This window comes from Heloderma suspectum, chromosome 15, assembly GCF_057233095.1.
Source record: "Heloderma suspectum isolate Gila_16-S chromosome 15, 16-S_ref, whole genome shotgun sequence".
NCBI lineage: Eukaryota > Metazoa > Chordata > Lepidosauria > Squamata > Helodermatidae > Heloderma > Heloderma suspectum.
The window spans coordinates 18,062,111-18,081,596 of NC_139472.1; the positions used below are offsets into that span (position 1 = coordinate 18,062,111).

Genomic DNA, 19,486 nt, shown 5'->3' on the forward strand with positions numbered 1-19,486 from the left:
AACCCCCTGCTCAGTGCAGGAATCCAGGTCAGAGCATCCCTGACAGGTGGCTGCCCAGCCTCATAGAATCGTAGAATCCTAGAATCGTAGGGTTGGAAGGGGCCTACAAGACCATCATGTCCAACCCCCTGCTCAGAGCATCCCTGACAGGTGGCTGCCCAGCCTCATAGAATCGTAGAATCCTAGAATCGTAGGGTTGGAAGGGGCCTACAAGACCATCATGTCCAACCCCCTGCTCAGAGCATCCCTGACAGGTGGCTGCCCAGCCTCATAGAATCGTAGAATCCTAGAATCGTAGGGTTGGAAGGGGCCTACAAGACCATCATGTCCAACCCCCTGCTCAGTGCAGGAATCCAGGTCAGAGCATCCCTGACAGGTGGCTGCCCAGCCTCATAGAATCGTAGAATCCTAGAATCGTAGGGTTGGAAGGGGCCTACAAGACCATCATGTCCAACCCCCTGCTCAGTGCAGGAATCCAGGTCAGAGCATCCCTGACAGGTGGCTGCCCAGCCTCATAGAATCGTAGAATCCTAGAATCGTAGGGTTGGAAGGGGCCTACAAGACCATCATGTCCAACCCCCTGCTCAGAGCATCCCTGACAGGTGGCTGCCCAGCCTCATAGAATCCTAGAATCCTAGAATCGTAGGGTTGGAAGGGGCCTACAAGACCATCATGTCCAACCCCCTGCTCAGTGCAGGAATCCAGGTCAGAGCATCCCTGACAGGTGGCTGCCCAGCCTCATAGAATCGTAGAATCCTAGAATCGTAGGGTTGGAAGGGGCCTACAAGACCATCATGTCCAACCCCCTGCTCAGAGCATCCCTGACAGGTGGCTGCCCAGCCTCATAGAATCGTAGAATCCTAGAATCGTAGGGTTGGAAGGGGCCTACAAGACCATCATGTCCAACCCCCTGCTCAGTGCAGGAATCCAGGTCAGAGCATCCCTGACAGGTGGCTGCCCAGCCTCATAGAATCGTAGAATCCTAGAATCGTAGGGTTGGAAGGGGCCTACAAGACCACCATGTCCAACCCCCTGCTCAGTGCAGGAATCCAGGTCAGAGCATCCCTGACAGGTGGCTGCCCAGCCTCCTCTTGAATGCCTCCAGTGTGGGGAGGTGGGATGCACAGGTCTTCTCTGTGCATCTGCCTGGAGCGGCAGAATCTGGCTCATATTGGACACCTTCCAACCTGAGGGGCTCATCTTCTGGCACGCTCCGGGAGAGAGCGCAGGACAGGAAGGCCTGGCGTGCTATGGTCCATGGGGTCACGAAGAGTCGGACACGACTGAACGACTGAACAACAACAAAGTTAAGCGCACACTTGCTTATTTACTGAGGGCATTTTGATTCTCGTGTATTTGTGACAAAAAGAAGAATGAGAGGGGTCACCTTTAAATACTTTTTTCCTTCTAATGATGTGTCACTAGCTTTTGTGTGATTAAAATGTGAGTTTATCGTGCACTTCTTTCAATATCTCAAAAAGGAACATAGAATCCTAGAATTGTAGGGTTGGAAGGGGCCTACAAGACCATCGTGTCCAACCCCCTGCTCAGTGCAGGAATCCAGGTCAGAGCATCCCTGACAAGTGGCTGTCCAGCTTCACCTTGAATGCCTCCAGTGTGGGAGAGCCCACCACCTCCCTAGGTAGTTGGTTCCGTTGTTGTTTTGCTCTAATGGTCAGGACGTTTTTCTTGATGTTCAGCCAGAATCTGGCTTCCTGTAACTTCAGCCCATTCTTCCGTGTTCTGTACTCTGGGGTGATCAAGAAGAGATCCTGGCCTTCCTCTCTGTGACAACCTTTCAGGTACTTGAAGAGCACTATCCTATCTCCCCTCAGCCTTCTCTTCTCAAGGCTAAACATGCCCAGTCCTTTCAGTCTCTCCTTGTAGGGCTTTGTTTCCCATCCCCTGAACATCTTTGTTGCCCTCCTCTGAACCCTCTCCAGCTTGTCTGCATCCTTCTTAAAGTGCGGTGCCCAGAACTGGACACAGTACTCCAGATGAGGCCTAACCAGTGCTGAGTAGAGGGGAACTAGTACTTCCCGGGATTTGGAGGCTAGACGTTTATTAATGCAGCCCAAAATAGCATTTGCCTTTTTTTGCAGCCACATCACATTGTCAGCTCATATTCAGCTTGTGACCTACAACAATTCCAAGGTTTTGGTATTTGGCAAATGTATTTCAAAGCCATATGATTTATCAATGAAAAGTTATTTAATCCACTGATGGTCTGATTTCTTTTTTTCATTTTTCCTTTCTCCAGGCCCGAGGCATGAAAAAACAGCTTATTGATGACTTCCTGTCCCAGAACAAGTTCCTCATGGCATCCCGGCTCACCAGCCAGAAGCTTTTCCAGGAGCTGTGTCCCACAAAAAAGTCTCACAGGCAACACAAGTAAGCCACGCGGTGGTGACAGAATTCCTTGGTTATGTAGTCAGCTTGTGTGGCTTCTCGTTCTGAAGCATTTGATCTTATGGGGTTAATCATGACCAAATCCTTATTATTTTATGTATATATTTCCTGCAGTTTTATCCCATTTTTCAGACAATCATTGTCTCCGAAAGTGGCTCGTGTCAACAATAAAAAAGAGGCAGGTCCTGCCATCAGGCTTACAAACTAAAAAGGCAAGACACGCAAGGGAAGGGGAGTGGAGGGGAAAGGAAGAAGCGGGAGATCAGTACTTCAAGGCCAGAATGAGGTGGCGAGCTGTCAGTGGGCATTTAAATGCACTTCAGGCCAGGCTGGTCGCCCTTTGCTGGTGATGTTGCTCAAGTAGCCATTGGTGGCTCTTGTTTCTTGGCCAACGGATGGGGCCAGAGTGCTGTTCCCTCTTCCTTCTGCAGTCCCAGCAGGGCAATCGCCTGTTGGAGCTGAGTGTTCTTTCTGGCAGGGAGGGGGAAGCGAGCGCCCTGCAACCTCTCCTTCCCTGGCCGATGGATGGGCCAGGTTTCCTCCTCCTCGGCTTGTTGTTATTCCTGGGAAAGAAGGATTCAGCCGTCCATGGCCTAGGTCCCTTCCCTTCTGCTCTCCAATCCCAGGGCAAATTAGTTTGCTCCTCTAGTGATGGGGACATAATCCACCTGAGATAGTTGAAGAAAACCTTTAGGGGCATTTACCGGAACACGGTGGTGGTGTTTGGCAGCTTTAAGTCCTTGCTTAGAATGGGATGCAGAGAGGGGCCGGAATTCTAGGCTAAGTGGGCTATAAAATCCTGCAATCAGAAAAAGAGAACTCTGCAGCTATCCACATTTTTAGTTGACAGGCTTCGTGTATTTCTGTTGCGCAGTGGAATATTTGTGCAGGCTACATAGGGGAAGGGGTGGGGTGAGGAACAAGTCATGTCCTGCTTGTTTCTCTTTCGCTCCAATGCCCATGTTCTGGCAATCTGTCCCACTTGATAATTCTGCTTTCATTAGGTATGAATTTAACAAGAGATAGGAGCTCTTTCTTTCATAAATGGTGCCCTGGTATGAGCAGAGCCCAGACCGTCTCTGTAACATGCAGGCCCTGAGAACGGCACTTTGCAAATACTGCCATTTCTCTGCAACAGTGCCTGCAGCAGCTCCCCAGCCCATCTTTTTATTTACCTGAAGCATTTCTGGGATGCTTTTCTGCAGCTTGGAGTAGTTTACCAACGTAAAAATGCTTTGGTAGTTAAACACATCATAAAAGCAGTATCCGTTGAATAACCATGAAAGCATCCAGCCTGCCAGTCCAAAGGCCAGCCAAGAGAGATGTGGCTTGCACGCCTTTCTAAAAGCAAGCAAAGAGCTGGGACTTCAGGGGGAACGATTGGGCCACACACCCCGGGGCAATCTCTGTAAAGGCCCTGCTTAGATTCTAGCAGCTTCAGTTCTCGGTGCTTAGTATGCAAAACTGTCCCTGATCAGAAGGAGGCAGCTGGCATGGGGGCAGATATAGGGAGAGGTGGCTATATGTGGCTCCCAGATTGTTAAAGGTCAAAACCAATTTGGACCCAGAGGAACACAGGCTCCCGTCTCTCCAGATCCTTAAGACACCTGCACTGGCTGAAGTTCCTCAGTCATCTTCCAAACCAAGAGCTTGCTGTAAAGCATGGTGGGGCACCTGCGGCTCTCAAGATGGTGTTGGACTACAACTCCCAGCATGCCCAGCTGTTTGCCATGCTGGTCTGGGACTGGTGGGAGTTGGAGGGCCCCACCCCTGCCCTAAACAAATCTCCCCTGTCAGCATATAAGGCTGGAGCCCAGATTCTTCTGATGCAGGCTGGAGAGTGTTCAGGTCCAGCCCGGTCACTTGGGAGTATTTTGAGCCATCCCCAGCAACTATCTCCATCACCCAGGGAATGCCTGCCTCCAGCGTTATCCTAACAGAGAAGCTAGTCCTCTGGGTTTTCTGAGACAGCAATCATTTTCTTTCCTTGTCGTGTTTTAGATACTGTGTGGTCTTGATTGCCGGCGAGGGAGATAAGTACACCGTCAGCTATGAAGCCTTTCTTGCCTTTGCCGTGGCCAATACAAAAGACACCCTGCGGTTTGTGCACATCTACAGCAACTATCAGCGGGAGTTTGGCCACACTTTTCTAACGAATCACGAAAAGTTCCAGGGGAAGTCAGCAGTGAGTGTTCTGTGTGTCTGCCAACCCAGCTGAGTTTCGTTGGCTCTTATTTCACTTTTAAATCTGTTTTCTGTCCAGATTTGTAAGTAGTGGCAAATCTGGTCTCTTCAGTTGTTGTTGTTCAGTCGTTAAGTCGTGTCTGACTCTTCGTGACCCCATGGACCATAGCACGCCAAGCCTTCCTGTCCTCTGCTCTCCTGGAGTGTGCTCAAGTTCATGTTCATTGCATCAGTGATGCTATCTAGCCATTTCATCCTCTGCTGTCCCCTTCTCCTTTTGCCTTCAGTCTTTCCCAGTATCAGGGTCTTTTCCAGGGAGTTTTCTCTTCGCATTAGGTGGCCAAAATATTTGAGCTTCAGCTTCAGTATCTGTCCTTCCAGTCAGCAGTCAGGGTTGATTTCCTTTAGGATGGACTGATCTGACCTCCTTGCAGTCCAGGGGACTCATAAGAGTCTTCTCCAGCACCACAATTCGAAAGCATCAATTCTTTGGCGTTCAGCCTTCCTTATAGTCCAGCTCTCACAGCCATACATTACTACTGGGAAAACCATAGCTTTGATTATATGAACCTTTGTCGGCAAGGTGATGTCTCTGCTTCTTACTATGCTGTCCAGGTGTGCCATAGCTTTCCTCCCAAGAGCAAGCGTCTTTCAATTTCATGGCTACAGTCACCGTCTGCGGTGATCTTGGAGCCCAAGAAAGTAAAATCTGTCACTGCTTCCATTTCTTCCCCTTCTATATGCCAGGAAGTGATGGGGCCAGATGCCATGATCTTCGTTTTTTAATGTTGAGTTTCAAACCAGCTTTTGCACTCTCCACTTTCACCCTCAACAAGAGGCTCTTGAGATCCTCTTCGCTTTCTGCCATTAGGGTGGTATCGTCTGCGTATCAGAGGTTGTTGATAATTCTCCCGGCAATTTTAATTCCAATCTGTGATTCATCCAACCCGGCGTTTCTCATGATGTACTCTGCATATAAGTTAAATAAGCAGGGTGACAATACGCAGCCTTGTCTTACTCCTTTCCCAATTTTGAACCACTCGGTTGTTCCATGTCTGGTTCTTACTGTTACTTCTTGACCCTCGTACAGGTTTCTCAGGAGACAGGTAAGGTGGTCTGGTACTCCTATCTCTTTAAGAATTTGCCACAGTTTGTTTTGATCCACACAATCAAAGGATTTAGTGTAGTCAATGAAGCAGAAATAGATGCTTTTCTGGAGTTCTCTTGCTTTCTCCATGATCCAGCGAATGTTGGTGATTTGATCTCTAGTTCTTCTGCCTCTTCGAAACCCAGCTTGTACTTCCGGTAGTTCTCGGTTCACATACTGCTGAAGCCTAGCTTGTAGGATTTTGAGCATCACCTTGCTGGCATGTGAAATGAGGGCAATTGTACGGTAGTTTGAACTCTCTTTGGCACTGCCCTTCTTTGGGATTGGAATGTAAACGGACCTTTTCCAGTCTTGTGGCCACTGTTGAGTGTTCCAAATTTGTTGGCATATTGAGTGCAGCACTTTAACAGCATCATCTTTTAGGATCTTAAATAGCTCAGCTGGAATACTGTCATCTCCGCTAGCTTTGTTGTTAGTAATGCTTGCTAAGGCCCACTTGACTTCACTCTCTAGGATGTCTGGCTCAAGTTCAGTGACCGCACTATCATGGCTATCAGGGACATTCAGATCTTTCCTGTATAGTTCTTCTGTGTATTCTTTCCACCTCTTCTTAATCTCATCTGCTTCTGTTAGGTCCCTGCCTTCTTTGTCCTTTATCATGCCTGTCTTTGCACAAAATGTTCCCTTGAGATCTCCGATTTTCTTGAAAAGATCTCTAGTCTTTCCCATTCTATTGTTTTCTTCGATTTCTTTGCATTGTTCATTTAAGAAGGCCTTCTTGTCTCTCCTTGCTATTCTCTGGAACTGTGCATTCAGTTGGATATATCTTCCCCTTTCTCTCATGCTTTTCGCTTCCCTTCTTTCCTCAGCTACTTGTAAAGCCTCATCAGACAGCCACTTGGCTTTCTTGCATTTCTTTTTTTTGGGGATGGATTGAGTTGCTGCCTCCTGAACAATGTTATGGACTTCCGTCCATAGTTCCTCAGGCACTCTGTCTATCAGGTCTAATCCCTGAAATCTATTCCTCACCTCCACTGTATATTCAGAAGGGATATGATTGAGGTCATACCTGAATGGTTTAGTGGTTTTCCCTACGTTCTTCAATTTAAGCCGAAATTTTGCAACAAGAAGCTCATGATCTGAGCCACAGTCAGCTCCAGGTCTTGTTTTTACTGACTGTATAGAGCTTCTCCATCTTTGGCTGCAAAGGACATAATCAATCTGATTTCGATATTGACCATCTGGTGATGTCCATGTGTAGAGTCGCCTCTTGTGCTGTTGGAAAAGAGTGTTTGCTATGATCAGCATGTTCTCTTGGCAAAACGCTATTAGCCTTTGTCCTGCTTCATTTTGTACACCAAGGCCATGCTTGCCTGTTATCCTGGTGATTTCTTGACATCCTACTTTAGCATTCCAATCCCCTATGATGAAGAGGACATCTTGTTTTGGTGTTAGTTCTAGAAGGTGTTGTAGGTCTTCATAGAACCGATCAACCTCAGCTTCTTCGGCCTCAGTGGTTGGGGCATAGACTTGAATTACTGTGATGTTGAATGGTTTGCCTTGGATTCGTACTGAGATCATTCTATCGTTTTTGAGATTGTACCCCAGTACTGCTTTTCCCACCCTTTTGTTGACTATGAGTGCTACTCCATTTCTTCTAGGGGATTCTTGCCCACAGTAGTAGATATGATGGACACCTGAATTAAATTCGCCCATGCCTGTCCATTTTAGTTTGCTGATTCCCAAGATGTCGATGTTCAATCTTGCCATCTCATGTTTGACCACCTCCAGCTTACCTTGATTCATTGATCTGACATTCCAGGTTCCTAAACAATATTGTTCTTTACAGCATCGGACTTTCTTTTCACCACCAGACACATCCACAGCTGAGTGTCCTTTGGGCTTTGGCCCAGCTGCTTCACTCTTTCTGGCGCTACTTGGAAATTCCCTCTGCTCTTCCCCATTAGTATAGTGGACACCTTCCAACCTGAGGGGCTCATCTTCTGGCGTCACATCTTTTATCCTTGTGATATGTTCCATGGGGTTTTCTTGGCAAGAATACTGGAGTGGGTTGCCATTTCCTTCTCCAGTGGACCACATTTTGTCAGAACTCTCCGCCATGACCTGTCCATCTTGGGTGGCCCTGCACAGAATAGCTTATGGCTTCACTGAGTTACGCAAGCCCCTTTGCCACAACAAGGCAGTGATCCATGAAGGGGGTTCTCTTCAGTAGGCAGTGGCAATTCCAAGAAAAGATGAAAAATAATGATGAAATTCAAACTGAAATGTAAAAACTAGGGTTAAGCTGAAATGTAAGTTGTAATTGCGCAGCCTTGTTTGCCGGCTGGAAGCTCCCCCCCCCCCCCACAACCTCCTGGTTCATCTGTTCTTGGTGGGGGGAGCCCTACAAAAACCAGAGAAGAGAGCAAACCTCCTGTTGAAGACAAAGAACTGTCTCCTGCATTGCCCGAGCAACCAGGTGATTCTCCCTTTCTTTGGCACTGTGCTGTAATTACTCGTTGCATAATAAAGAAGATGTCCCTGATGTTTCTGTAGCATCCTCTAATTTTGTGACAGGCCAGCCAGGTTGGAAGCATGAAAGGGATGTGCTGGCTGTGCAGCATTGGGATTGGTTTGGTCCATGGCACCATTTGGCCATTGCTGATTCAGAAAGAGGAGCTGGGTGGGGGAGGCAATGAATCTCCAGTTGCAGGTGATGCATGTAACCAGGTAGCCCCCACCATAGTGAGATCTCTGGAGGCTGCGACAGGCCTAAGAGGCTACTTCTTTCTCTGTGTCGTGGGACTCAGGAAGCCTTCCCCAGCCTGGTGCACCTCCAGGTGTGTTAGACTACAAGCCATGTTGGCTGGGCATGATGAGAGTTGTAATCTGACATATCTGAAGGGCCCCAGGTTTCAGAAGTCTGGACTCAGGATTCCTGTCACCTGGAGTTCTAGGCATGGGGCGCCGTGAGCACCTCAACGCTCTGGACCCTAAACTTCTTGATGCTTCAGTATGGGCTTTCAATGCCCAGTCTGGCTGGGAGCACCCTTTTCAAAAGCCCGCAACTGTTTTCTGTACAGTGGATCTTTGAAACCTCCCCCACCAAAATGTGGCGTGGTCCTCTGTCTCTTGTCCAGGTGGTCATCTTGGAGAGGCGCAACAATGCTGGCCGAGTGGTCTACAAGGCCCTGGAAGACCCCTGGAGTGGCAGCAAAGAGGACAACTTCATCCTTCTGGATCTTTTGGATCAGCTGAGGACAAACCCGGGGTTTCTCTCTTTGGATGCTATCCTGCCAGACTTGAACGATGAACTTGCTCCTGTAAGCATTTACTAAGATATTTTATGTGTGTGTGTGTTCGGAGGGGTTAGGAGATAGGCTCCATGACTTCTGGATTCTGCATCTTTGGATGAGTTAAGAGATTTGCAGCCCATTCTGAAGTATATTTAGGGCTCAATAGCTGGCTGGGGAACTCTGGGAAATGTAGGACTTTTTTTCTGTCTAAACATGCATAGGATTGGGCCCTTAGTTAGAAGCAGTTCTGCAAGCCTTGGGCTGCAGTCCTCTACACACTTTCCCCTGCCATAAGCCCCCTTTGACTTACTCCTGTGTAGACATGCATAGGATTGTGGTATTAATCAGTTTAATTGTCAGAGATCTTAACTGAAGCTGTAGTTCATTAATCAGTATGGTCCAGTTTTAATCAGAGGGTCTGTGAGTTCAAAGCACACTACTACATTTTTTGAGGCTATCTTGATTCTGTAGGAGGGAATAAAATGGGGGAAAACATCTTAGGGTTCCTTTCTTTTTAACAACTTGTTAAATCATGACGTTCCCTTGAACATCCATCAGTACTTCAAAAACGCACCTATATCGATGTTTTGGATAGAACTCAGATTTATTTACATTTAATCAATGAATCAGAGGCAGAGTTTTAATCCAAGAAAAGAATCTTTATTAGTTGAAAGCCCCACTTACAAGCAAGTTTCACTGAGTTTAGTGAGACTTGCAGCCCCATGTCTATGCATGATTACTTGGAAGTAAGTCCCACTGTTTTCACTGGCATGTACTCTCCAGTTGAGTGTGAATAGGATTGTAACCTTCGTTCCTAGAAAATTTGTGTAGGATTGCAGCTTCAATTGTTCTTTTTCTTCGAATGCACCCCATCCATCCAACAAATCACCATTTGGTGGGTGGGGAACCGAGTTCTAGCATGTATTGCCTTGGTTTCTATAGAAACATATTCACAGAAGCCTCGATTCTGTCACTGGCAGTAGCCATTACAGATTAAATCATTCTGGATATTTTGGAATATTTGGGTTGAAATTGCATTGGGTTTGGTATCCTTGTTTCCCTCTAGGATATCCTTTATGATGAAATCTGCATTGTTATTCTTATTGTTATATAAGTTACAGCAGCTATAAAGCCAAAACAAGAGGCACAGGTATCAGCAGGTTTGGGGAAACCCCAATGTTTGCAGGAACAGACCAAAATATTTAGTGGGAAGCAAACTAAGAGGGCACAGAGACCCACAACAGCCCATTGAAGACTGACCGCAGAGTACGGAGTGCTGGGGATGGGGGAATGGAAAACCAGGGAAGTAGGGGGAATAGAATGGAATAATCTGGAAGAGAGCATGGCTGACTCTAGAACCCTGAACAGGAAGTCTCTACATGGCCACATCCTTATTTAGTTGTTGTAGCCAAGGCTGCATGCATATTCTGTGCTTAATCAAAATCTTGCCCTAAGAAAAGCAGAGTTCTGCTCATGCCTATTTGCATGATTTCTTTGGAATCTCCTCTAATGCTGAGAAGGGGCAAGGAGCTGTGCAGACCACCAAAGCTGCTCCACCCCCACCCCCCAAGATCTTATTTGGCAGTCCTTCTGTCTTCTGAGATTTTCCCCATTTTATCCCTCACACATTTTCAAGAATATCTTTGCACTCTAGAATCTAGAATCGTGTGTGTATGAGGGAGGGAGACATTCTCAGCTGAATTCTGCACCCTTTCTGTGCTGGTCCTGTTTGTAGCTTACTCTTCAGGATACTTTGCAACATTTCTTTAATTCGTTTTATGGGGAGGGGGGGACTGCAAGTGAAAGGTAAGTGACTGGCTCAAGTGCATGTGGTGAATCCGGAGCAGAGCTGGGATTTGATTATTTGTTTCCCCTCTCTGGGCCCAGCATTCTAGGTTCTGCCCAAGCCAATTTATTGAGAGCGGCTGCTAAGCCCGAGTGCAGCCTTCCCCAGCCTGGTGCCCCCCAGATGTGTTGAACTGCAACTCCCATAATTCCCAGCCGGCATGGCACCATGTTGGGGAAGGGTGCCCTAGCACCAGGCCATGTATACAAAGGTGTTTTCTGCAGCTGAGAGCCTGGAGAGGAAAGCTTGTTTGCTGAAGCTTCTTCGTGGCAGTCACCCTCTCTCTCCCTCTCCCGCTCCCCTCCCCACCCCACCCCTTTGGATGCAATTGCAGATCTTCTTTCTTCGATGGATGTATTCTGCCACCGACTACATCTCAGACTGCTGGGACAGCCTCTTTCATAGCAACTGGTATGGAGCCTGTATCAACAGCAGCCCTCTTTCTTCCATTTGTATTTTTCCCCTTGGGCATATGAACCAGAAAAGGTCTGTAATATTTAGGAATCTGGTAGTATGTCCACTGAAGACAGTTTGGAGTTGAGGAAGCCAAGAAACTGGGGTCAGGGTCTCTCTGTTTCTGCTTTGAGAAACCAAGCATCCCAGCATTCTTTTCCAGTTCTATGTTCTGGATCTTTGTACATTTACCATCACTTTGTACATTTACCATGTACATGTCCCCCAATGCAACATGTAAACATTTGCAGAATCAGAAGCATTTGGGGCAAAAAAAAAACCTAAGGTGGGGAGAACAGTGGCTCTGTTAACATTGTTGCTGGTTTTATTGTTGGCTTTTGTTGTTTTTACCGTTATGCTTTTATCACTTTTAATATTTTAATTGTTTTTATGTATTTTATTGCTCAAAGCCACCTTGGGAGAGCTTCTGCCCTGAAAGGCGGCCAAGAAATATTTTAAATAAATAACATAACAGTTTTGGTTGGGGCAAAGCTCACTGGAAGGTGTGATCCCCTTTTTTGTTTCCTGAACCTTTAGCAGGGTATTGTTTTTTCATATTTTTATTTTTTGTGAAAGTGATTTTTATCTCGATATTATTTCATACAGGTTGTGAGCCACTTGGGTGTGTGGAAACACAGAGGCGGGATATAAATAGAGATAAAACATAATAAAAACATGATGGAGGACAGGTCTGTCTGTGGGTATTATCAGTGGAAAATGGTACCTTTGCATTCAAAGGCTGAGTACCAGGTGCTGAGGGACTATGAGCAGGGTAGGATTGTTGCCTTCAAGCCCTGTTTGTGGAAGTCCTTGACACATCTGGGAGAAACTTGAGGCTGGACTACATGGGCCCTTTATGTCAGGGGTCCTGTGCGCTGGATGCGGCTCACGGCAGGTCCCCATCTGGCTCACGGCCCCTCCTTCCCTGCCCCAACCCCTCCCACCCGAGCTGCCAGTAGCCTGCTGCATTTCCATGCTGGGTGCTGGGAAAAGGATGCCTCTTTCTCAACACACAGCATGCAAGCCATACAGAGGAAGCTGTATCTCTGAGCTGCGGGGAGTGTGGCAAAGGGGTACATGGATGTGTGTGTGAGTGGTGTGCCCCCTTTTGGCTTTGGCCTTGCCCACCAGTAGGATTCAGCCCCCAACTGCATAGTGCAGTTCCTCCATGGGTACATGTCCCTCAACTTAAAAAAAAGTTTCCCCAAACCGACTTTATCCAATCCAGCTGGCCCCTTCTTCTGTCTCCTTATTTTTTAAAAAATATTTATTTTTGCTTTCTTTCTGTAGCACATTGTTTCACATTGAATTTGTTTCCCTGTTCTTTACCAAAGATGGGTTATAAAAAAAAAATCACTGAAAAACTCTAAAAACAACTGGATAACAATAAGCGAGACATCTTTGGCAACCCAGCTTCTGAGAGGAACGTATAAGGGAGGATGGGAGGGCTGCGAAGACAGACGGGGGAGCTACTCCTCAAGCTGCCTGCATTTGGCCTCACTTGCAAGGCAAAGCATTCAAAGGTGAGAGGGAGGTAGGGTTGGAACCTGGCCTTCATTGGTGACCTCTCTTACAGGCGAGAAATGATGCCCCTGTTGTCACTGATCTTCTCGGCCCTGTTCATCCTCTTTGGGACAGTTATTGTTCAGGCTTTCAGGTAAGCAGCCACCAGGTATTCTCTCCTCTTTGCATTTTCATCCTCTTCTCCCAGTTCCAACCTATATTGATTTTCCATGGTTGCTTTTATAGTTTCATTAAAAACAAAGTACTCTCAAACTACACCTAGAATACACCTGAACAGGATGATATCAGTGGATATTTAAGGGCCAGGTTTAAGGTTTGGGCACTAGTGTACAAAGCCCTAAACAACTGGGGACCAGGATGCCTGAGAGAGCGCCTTCTCCCTTACCAACCTGTCTGGTCACTGACGTCATCAAAGGGCATGTCCCTGGTTGTTCCACATGGACCTATGGCCCAGTTGGAGTCCACCAGGAAAAGAGCCTTCAGTGTGGTGGCCCCTGTCCTATGCAACTCCCTGCCTCTGGAGTTCAGGCAGGCGCCAACACTGGGTTGTTTTCGGCACCTCCTGAAAACAGCTCTTTTCCAGGAAGAATTCCTTGGTTAACCAGCCTTGGTTTTATGAGTGCTCTGTTTTTTTAAAGTATAATTTTAATATGTTTCATTCTTTTTATCTTTTGTTCATCTTATCTCTTGTCCACCACTCCAGAATTTGTTTAGATGTGGAGCAGTATACAAATGTTGTAAATGAATGAATGAATGAATAAATATTCCATTGATTTTCTTGAATTCATTCTAGTCATAATAGCATAGAAAATGGAAGAACAAGTTTATAATAGCTCAAAAACAGAGTGCCCTCACTTACTAAAAAGAGCATTTACAAAATTGTCAGCCTTAAATCTCATGAATATTTTGTAGAAAATGCCTGTCCTGTGTATTCTAATTCTAAGTTAGTTCTCTCAGTGCCATCACTTACATATCAAAATAGCAACAGCCACACAGAAGAGGGAAGAAATCAGTAGAGTCGGAGTAACCCTGACATTTGCAGAAGCACCCTCCGCTCCAAAAAAAAAAAAAAACCCTTTAGGGAAAGAAACCCTTAAGGTGGGGGGAAATTCCTCAAAATAGCCCATTGAAGACTGAGCATGCCTAGAATATTAACTCTAGGTGGGGGGTGGAATGGAATGAAGTGGCTAGAAATGGAGGAAGAGACAGATTTTAAAAGGGTACAGAGAACCATTTCATTGACCTGGCTCAGAGGTCACACTAAGCTATGGTAGGTTCTTATCGTGGGTGATTGCAGGGTGGCTTAGCATGATGCCCGAACCCGGAGTGGTTTTTCCATTGTGGGCTGTTTTTCACAAACAAGCCATCCTGAAAGCCCATGGCTTGTAGTAGGGTTCTTTAGGGTGGCTGTTCTCAGGGTGGCTTGTTGTAACATCTGAGCGCAGCAGGGCGATTTCATGGGGTGGGGATGGGATGGAATGGCTAAAAAAGGAGGATGGAAGAAGAGACGTGAATATAAAAAGGGTAGAGAGAAAGTGTCGTCGTCTGTTTAGGTCATTCTTGGTTGACACTGAGAAGCTATTTTTAAATGTCCCCAGAGATGTGAGTGAGAGCTGCCCATAGGGGAGAAATCCAAGACTTTAATATAGCTCACATGGGGCAACACTGTGTTGACACCCCGCCCCCCCCCAAACCTGCTTAGCTCGGAGCTAAGCAGGGTCAGCCCTGATTAGTACTTGGATGGGAGCCTGCCTGAGAATCAGGCTTCCTGCGTTGAGCAGGGGGTTGGACTCGAGGGTCTTGTAGGCCCCTTCCAACCCTATGATTCTATGATCTACGATCAGGACCAAGGTCTGACTAGGAGGAGAAAAAAAACCCAAACGGCCCAGTGAGGACTGAGCATGCCCAGTGGGCACAGAAAGCTGTTTGACTGGTGTGTGTGGGCAGGGGGGAGACACGAAACAGGGCACCCATCTGTTCTGGGCAGCTTCCCATCTGAGAAAGGACAACTCTGAAGGCTCCCCCCCCCCCCCGCAATACACACAGAACTTTGTTGGAGCCCACCCCCCTGCCTCAATTCCAATAGATTAGAATTGATTCCCACTTGCAAAAATACTGCTAATCCTGTGTAATCCTTCTCTACCTGTACCTAAGGAGGGCTGCAGACCTACACCCATTTCTCTGTGGGGCAAGCCCCTTCGAACTCAGTGAGAATCACTGTTGAGTAGACATGTATTGGACCGCCCTGCAAATGAATGCACTCGGCCCAGGACCTCCCCAACCAGTCCCTCCCCTGAGACGATCCTTGTTGTTTTTCAGTGACTCAAGCGACGAGAGAGATTTGCCTCCCCCCAAGAAAGACGAAGGCCCTACGAAGGGCGAGAAGAATGACACGGGCTTCACCAAAGACAGCAGGTGCTTCCAGTGTTTGTCAGGCCTTAGCTTTGCCCTCAGCTCTCCTGTGGTGGTTTGTTTCTTCTGGGCCAGAGGCAGGGACAAGAGCCACAGCAGGCTTCCTGGGGCAGCCTGGGGGTGCCAGCGCTCCTGCCAACTTGAGCCCAGCTCCCTGCGGTCTTGACAAGCCTTGCTAGGTGAGATCCCGTCACTGGGAGTTTGACCCTTGGGCCTCTTTCATCCCAAGGGCAAACCTGGCACCACCCATTTGAGCTATCTTTCGTGCCTGCTGAGACAGGCCGAGAGCTTTTCAGGCCCTCCAGTGCAGCGTGAGTGGCAGCGAAGGCAGGAGCCCTAGCTTGGTGGAAGAACCTGGGCTTTGGATGCAGGGTTCCGTCCCCAGCATTTCCCATCACAACGAGCAGATGATGGAAAAGACCCCGGGAGAGCCGTTGCTAGTCAAGGTAGACCGTAGTAGGCAGAGACGGACAAATAGTCTGGCCTGGTCTAAGGCCTATGTAACCCTGTTTGGAGAAGGGACCACAGCTCTGAGATAAGAGCACATGATTTGCATGCAGAAGGGCCAGGTTGAATCCTCAGCATCTTCAGGTAAGAACATCAGAAAGCCCTGCTGGGTCAGACCAAGGGCCTATCCAGTCCAGCCCGACCAGGTGCCCCAGTGAGAAATCCACCAGCAGGAGTACACAGCGCCCTCCTGCCCATGTTCCCCAGCTGCCTATGATACTGTGGCCATCAGGACTAGTAGCCATTGGGAGCCTTCTCCTCCAGGAATCTGTCCAATCTCCTTTAAAAACCATCCAAACCGATGGTCGCCACCACATCCTGCGGCAATGAATTCCAGAGTTTACGTATGCGCTGTGTGAAGAAGCCCTTCCTTTGATGAATCGCCCACCAGTCAGCGACATGGGATGACCCCACTGGGTTCAAATATTATGGGAGAGGGAGGGCTAGGGCTAGGAAGGAATCCCAGGAGAGCTGCTGCCAGTCAGTGCTGACGGTCCTGGGCTAGATGGGCCAAGGGTCTGACTTGGTCTACAGGCAGCTGTATACTTTCGTAAAGGGGGCAAAACAGGGCCTGCTTTGCCTGAAGAAGGCGCCAGGCTCGATCACTGGCCTCACCAGTTTAAAAGATCACAGGATAGAGCAGGTGATGGGAAAGAACCTTCCTCTCTCTGTCTCTCACGCATACACACACACACACACACACACACGTACGTACGTTCCAGCAGAAGGATAAAGGCATCAAATAGTGTAATACATAAAGCACTGTCTGCTTCCTCCAAGCATGGTACGAACAGCCACTAATTAGCAATCTCTGTTTACCCGGCCATGGAAGGATTAGCTCTGCTCCTGGTTTACAGAAGGAGGGGACGGGGAAACGGCTCAGCTGTCTTAGCTGTTTGACCGGGCTTGGATGGAGATCTCAAATGGAGGGATAGTAACTTGTTAATATCAGGTTGATTGCCTTCTTTACAAGGAACACTGGGGAAGAGGCTAGGACCCGGAGTGCCGTTTCACGGAGGGAAGGAAAGATTTACAGTGAGGAGGTAGCGAGAGGCACAGTGACTGGGTTTGCACAACATGCCAACCCACGCTCTGCTTGAGCCCCCGGAGAGCCACTCGCAGCCCAAGGAGACAACCCGGGGCTCGATGGACAGTCTGGTGTAGTAATAGGGCTGCTTCCTCAAGCCCCTGAGGAAGGAGATGCCTAGAGCTGCTTTGAGAGGCCTGTTGGGGTGAGAAAGCAAGGGGGGGTGTTGGGTGTGCGTGACAGAGAGGACGGATGGCTGGACTGCACACAGATAGAGCTGCCAGCTTATCAAGTGAGGCTTCTGCCCTCTGCTATCCTTTTGCCACTGCCAGTGGCTCTTGTACTTCAACTTTGGGCTACTTCTGTCTCAGAATCGTAGGATTTTAGAGTTGGGGATACCTTAGAAAACCCTGCTCAGTGCAGGATATACAATCCCCAGCTGATGACGTCCATTCTCTGTTTAATTGCCTCCAGAGAAGGAGAGCCCACCACCTCCTGAGGCAGCCAGTTCTACTGCTCTTACCTTTAGGAAGTTCCCTTTGACCTTTAGCCAAAATCTGCTTCCCTGCAGTTTCCACCTGTGGGTTCAAGTCCGGCCCTCTAGAGCAACAGAGAACAAGTCTGCTCCATCTTCTGCATGGCAGCCTTTCAGATATTTGAAGACAGCTGTCATGTCTCCCCTCAATCTTCTCTTCTCCAGGCTAAACATACCCAGTTCTTTCAACTGTTCCTCAAAGGACTTGGTTTCCAGATCCCTCACCATCCTGGTTACTCTTCTCTAGAAGCATTCTACTTTATTAGTGACCTTCTTAAACTCTGGAGCCCAGGTAGTGGGCTCTCCCACACTGGAGGCATTCAAGACGAGGCTGGACAGCCATCTGCCAGGGATGCTCTGACTTGGATTTCTGCATCGAGCAGGGGGTTGGACTCGATGGTCTTGTAGGCCCCTTTCAACCCTACTCTTCTATGATTCTGTGACTCTATGAACTGGGCATGTTTAGCCTTGAGAAGAGAAGACTGAGGGCAGATAGGATAGCACTCTTCAAGTTCTTGAAAGGTTGTCCCAGAGAGGAAGCCCAGGATCCCTTCTCAGTCATCCCAGAGTGCAGGACACGGAATTATGGGCTCAAGGGACAGGAAGCTGGATTCAGCTGAACATCACGAAAAATGTCCTGACTCTTAGAACAAGACGACAATGGAACCCATGACCTAGGGAGGGGGCGGGCTCTCCCACACTTGAGGCATTCAGGACGAGGCTGGGCAGCCATCTGTCAGGGATGCTCTGACTTGGATTCCTGCATCGAGCAGGGGGACTCGATGGTCTTGTAGGCCCCTTCCAACCCCACTATTCTATGGTTCTAAGTGCAGCCTGACTAACACAAAATAGAGCAGAACAATTACTTCCCATGACTCAGATGCTCTGCTTCTGTTAATGCAGCCCAAGACTGCATTTGCTTTTTTAGCAGCCGCATCACGCTGCTGGCTCATACTCTGCTTGTGATCCACTAAGACACCTAGATCCTCTTCACATGCTCTGCTGCTGATTTGCTTTTGTGCCTAAATGCAAGACTACATTTACCTCTGTTGAACTGGATCTTGCTGGTTTCTCCCCCGCCCTTGGAAACCCCTGCCTACATTTCATGCAGGATCCCCAAGAAAGGCTTCGTAGAAGTGACGGAGCTAACAGATATCACCTACGCGAGCAACCTGGTGCGCCTCAGACCTGGGCATATGAATGTGGTGCTGATCCTTTCCAATCCCACCAAAACGCCTCTGCTGCAGAAGTTTGCCCTGGAGGTCTACACTTTCACTGGGTGTGTACGGGGTGCCTTCTCTGGCGAGTGTTCCTTTGGCAAGGGATCCCACTGTGGGGAAAAGATGACTGAGGGCTTCTGAAATCTGGAAGGAGAGAGTGCTGGCTACTGAAGGGATCATTGCGTGAGCGCTTGCAGTACATTGTCCAGGAGTTGGGAGAGTCCCATAGCTGAGTGAACAACTTGGCGCTCCGCAGCCATGTTGCCTGGCTTTCCTTCCATTTTGGTGGCAGGGCAGGATTATTTTCCATTGATCGCATAGTTAATAAGCAGGCCATCGATGGTCTTGAGTCACCCTCACAACAACCCGGTGAAGTGGTTTGCCGTTGCCCCCTTTCTGCAGATGGGAAACCAAGGCTGAGGACTAGTGACATCCCAAAGTCTGAGTCCATGGCTGAAATGGCTCTTGAAACCCCTTCTTGCTTGGAATCCTCTCCTTTTGTACCTGTTAGCTCTCTCAGGTATCCTGGTCCCAAGTTGTTTAGAGCTTTGTATGCTAGTACTAATGGCTTAAACCTGGCCTGGTAGCAAATAGGCAGCCAGTGCTGTTCCATCAGCAAAGGAGCTGCACGCTGAAAAGGGGCAGCATCCCTGACCATTGGCCATGCTGGCTGGGCCTGATAGGAGTTGCAGTCCAAAACATCTGGAGGTTGGGGAAGGCTGGTGCAGGCAATACTCAGGGTGATGAGCCCATGGCCTGACTTGCATAAGGCAGAATCCTATGTACGTTCCTAGCCTCAAGCAAGAGGGTAACGTTTGAACCCCCCCCCCCCCCAAGTTCTTCTTTGATTTGGATTTCATTCCAGGCCAGGTCAGAATTCCATACTTTTCAACCCTCCCAACCGTTCAGCCCACCCGTGATCCTCCAGTTCCCCTTCCACTTACGTGGCTGCTGCTCCAGTGACA

General features: G+C 48.2%; 1 protein-coding gene across 3 annotated transcripts in view; it reads left to right on the forward strand.

The window, feature by feature from the left end:
• The window catches only part of DNAJC16 (DnaJ heat shock protein family (Hsp40) member C16), a 45,612-nt gene that overhangs the window by 21,268 nt on the left and 4,858 nt on the right, over positions 1–19,486 (forward strand). For all 3 annotated transcript variants that reach the window (XM_084821887.1, XM_084821885.1, XM_084821886.1), the window contains exons 8-14: positions 2,261–2,391; positions 4,411–4,594; positions 8,842–9,024; positions 11,178–11,254; positions 12,873–12,953; positions 15,140–15,235; positions 18,413–18,580. In XM_084821887.1, coding sequence (XP_084678013.1) covers positions 2,261–2,391; positions 4,411–4,594; positions 8,842–9,024; positions 11,178–11,254; positions 12,873–12,953; positions 15,140–15,235; positions 18,413–18,580 — 920 coding nt within the window. The remainder of the gene's footprint in view (positions 1–2,260; positions 2,392–4,410; positions 4,595–8,841; positions 9,025–11,177; positions 11,255–12,872; positions 12,954–15,139; positions 15,236–18,412; positions 18,581–19,486) is intronic.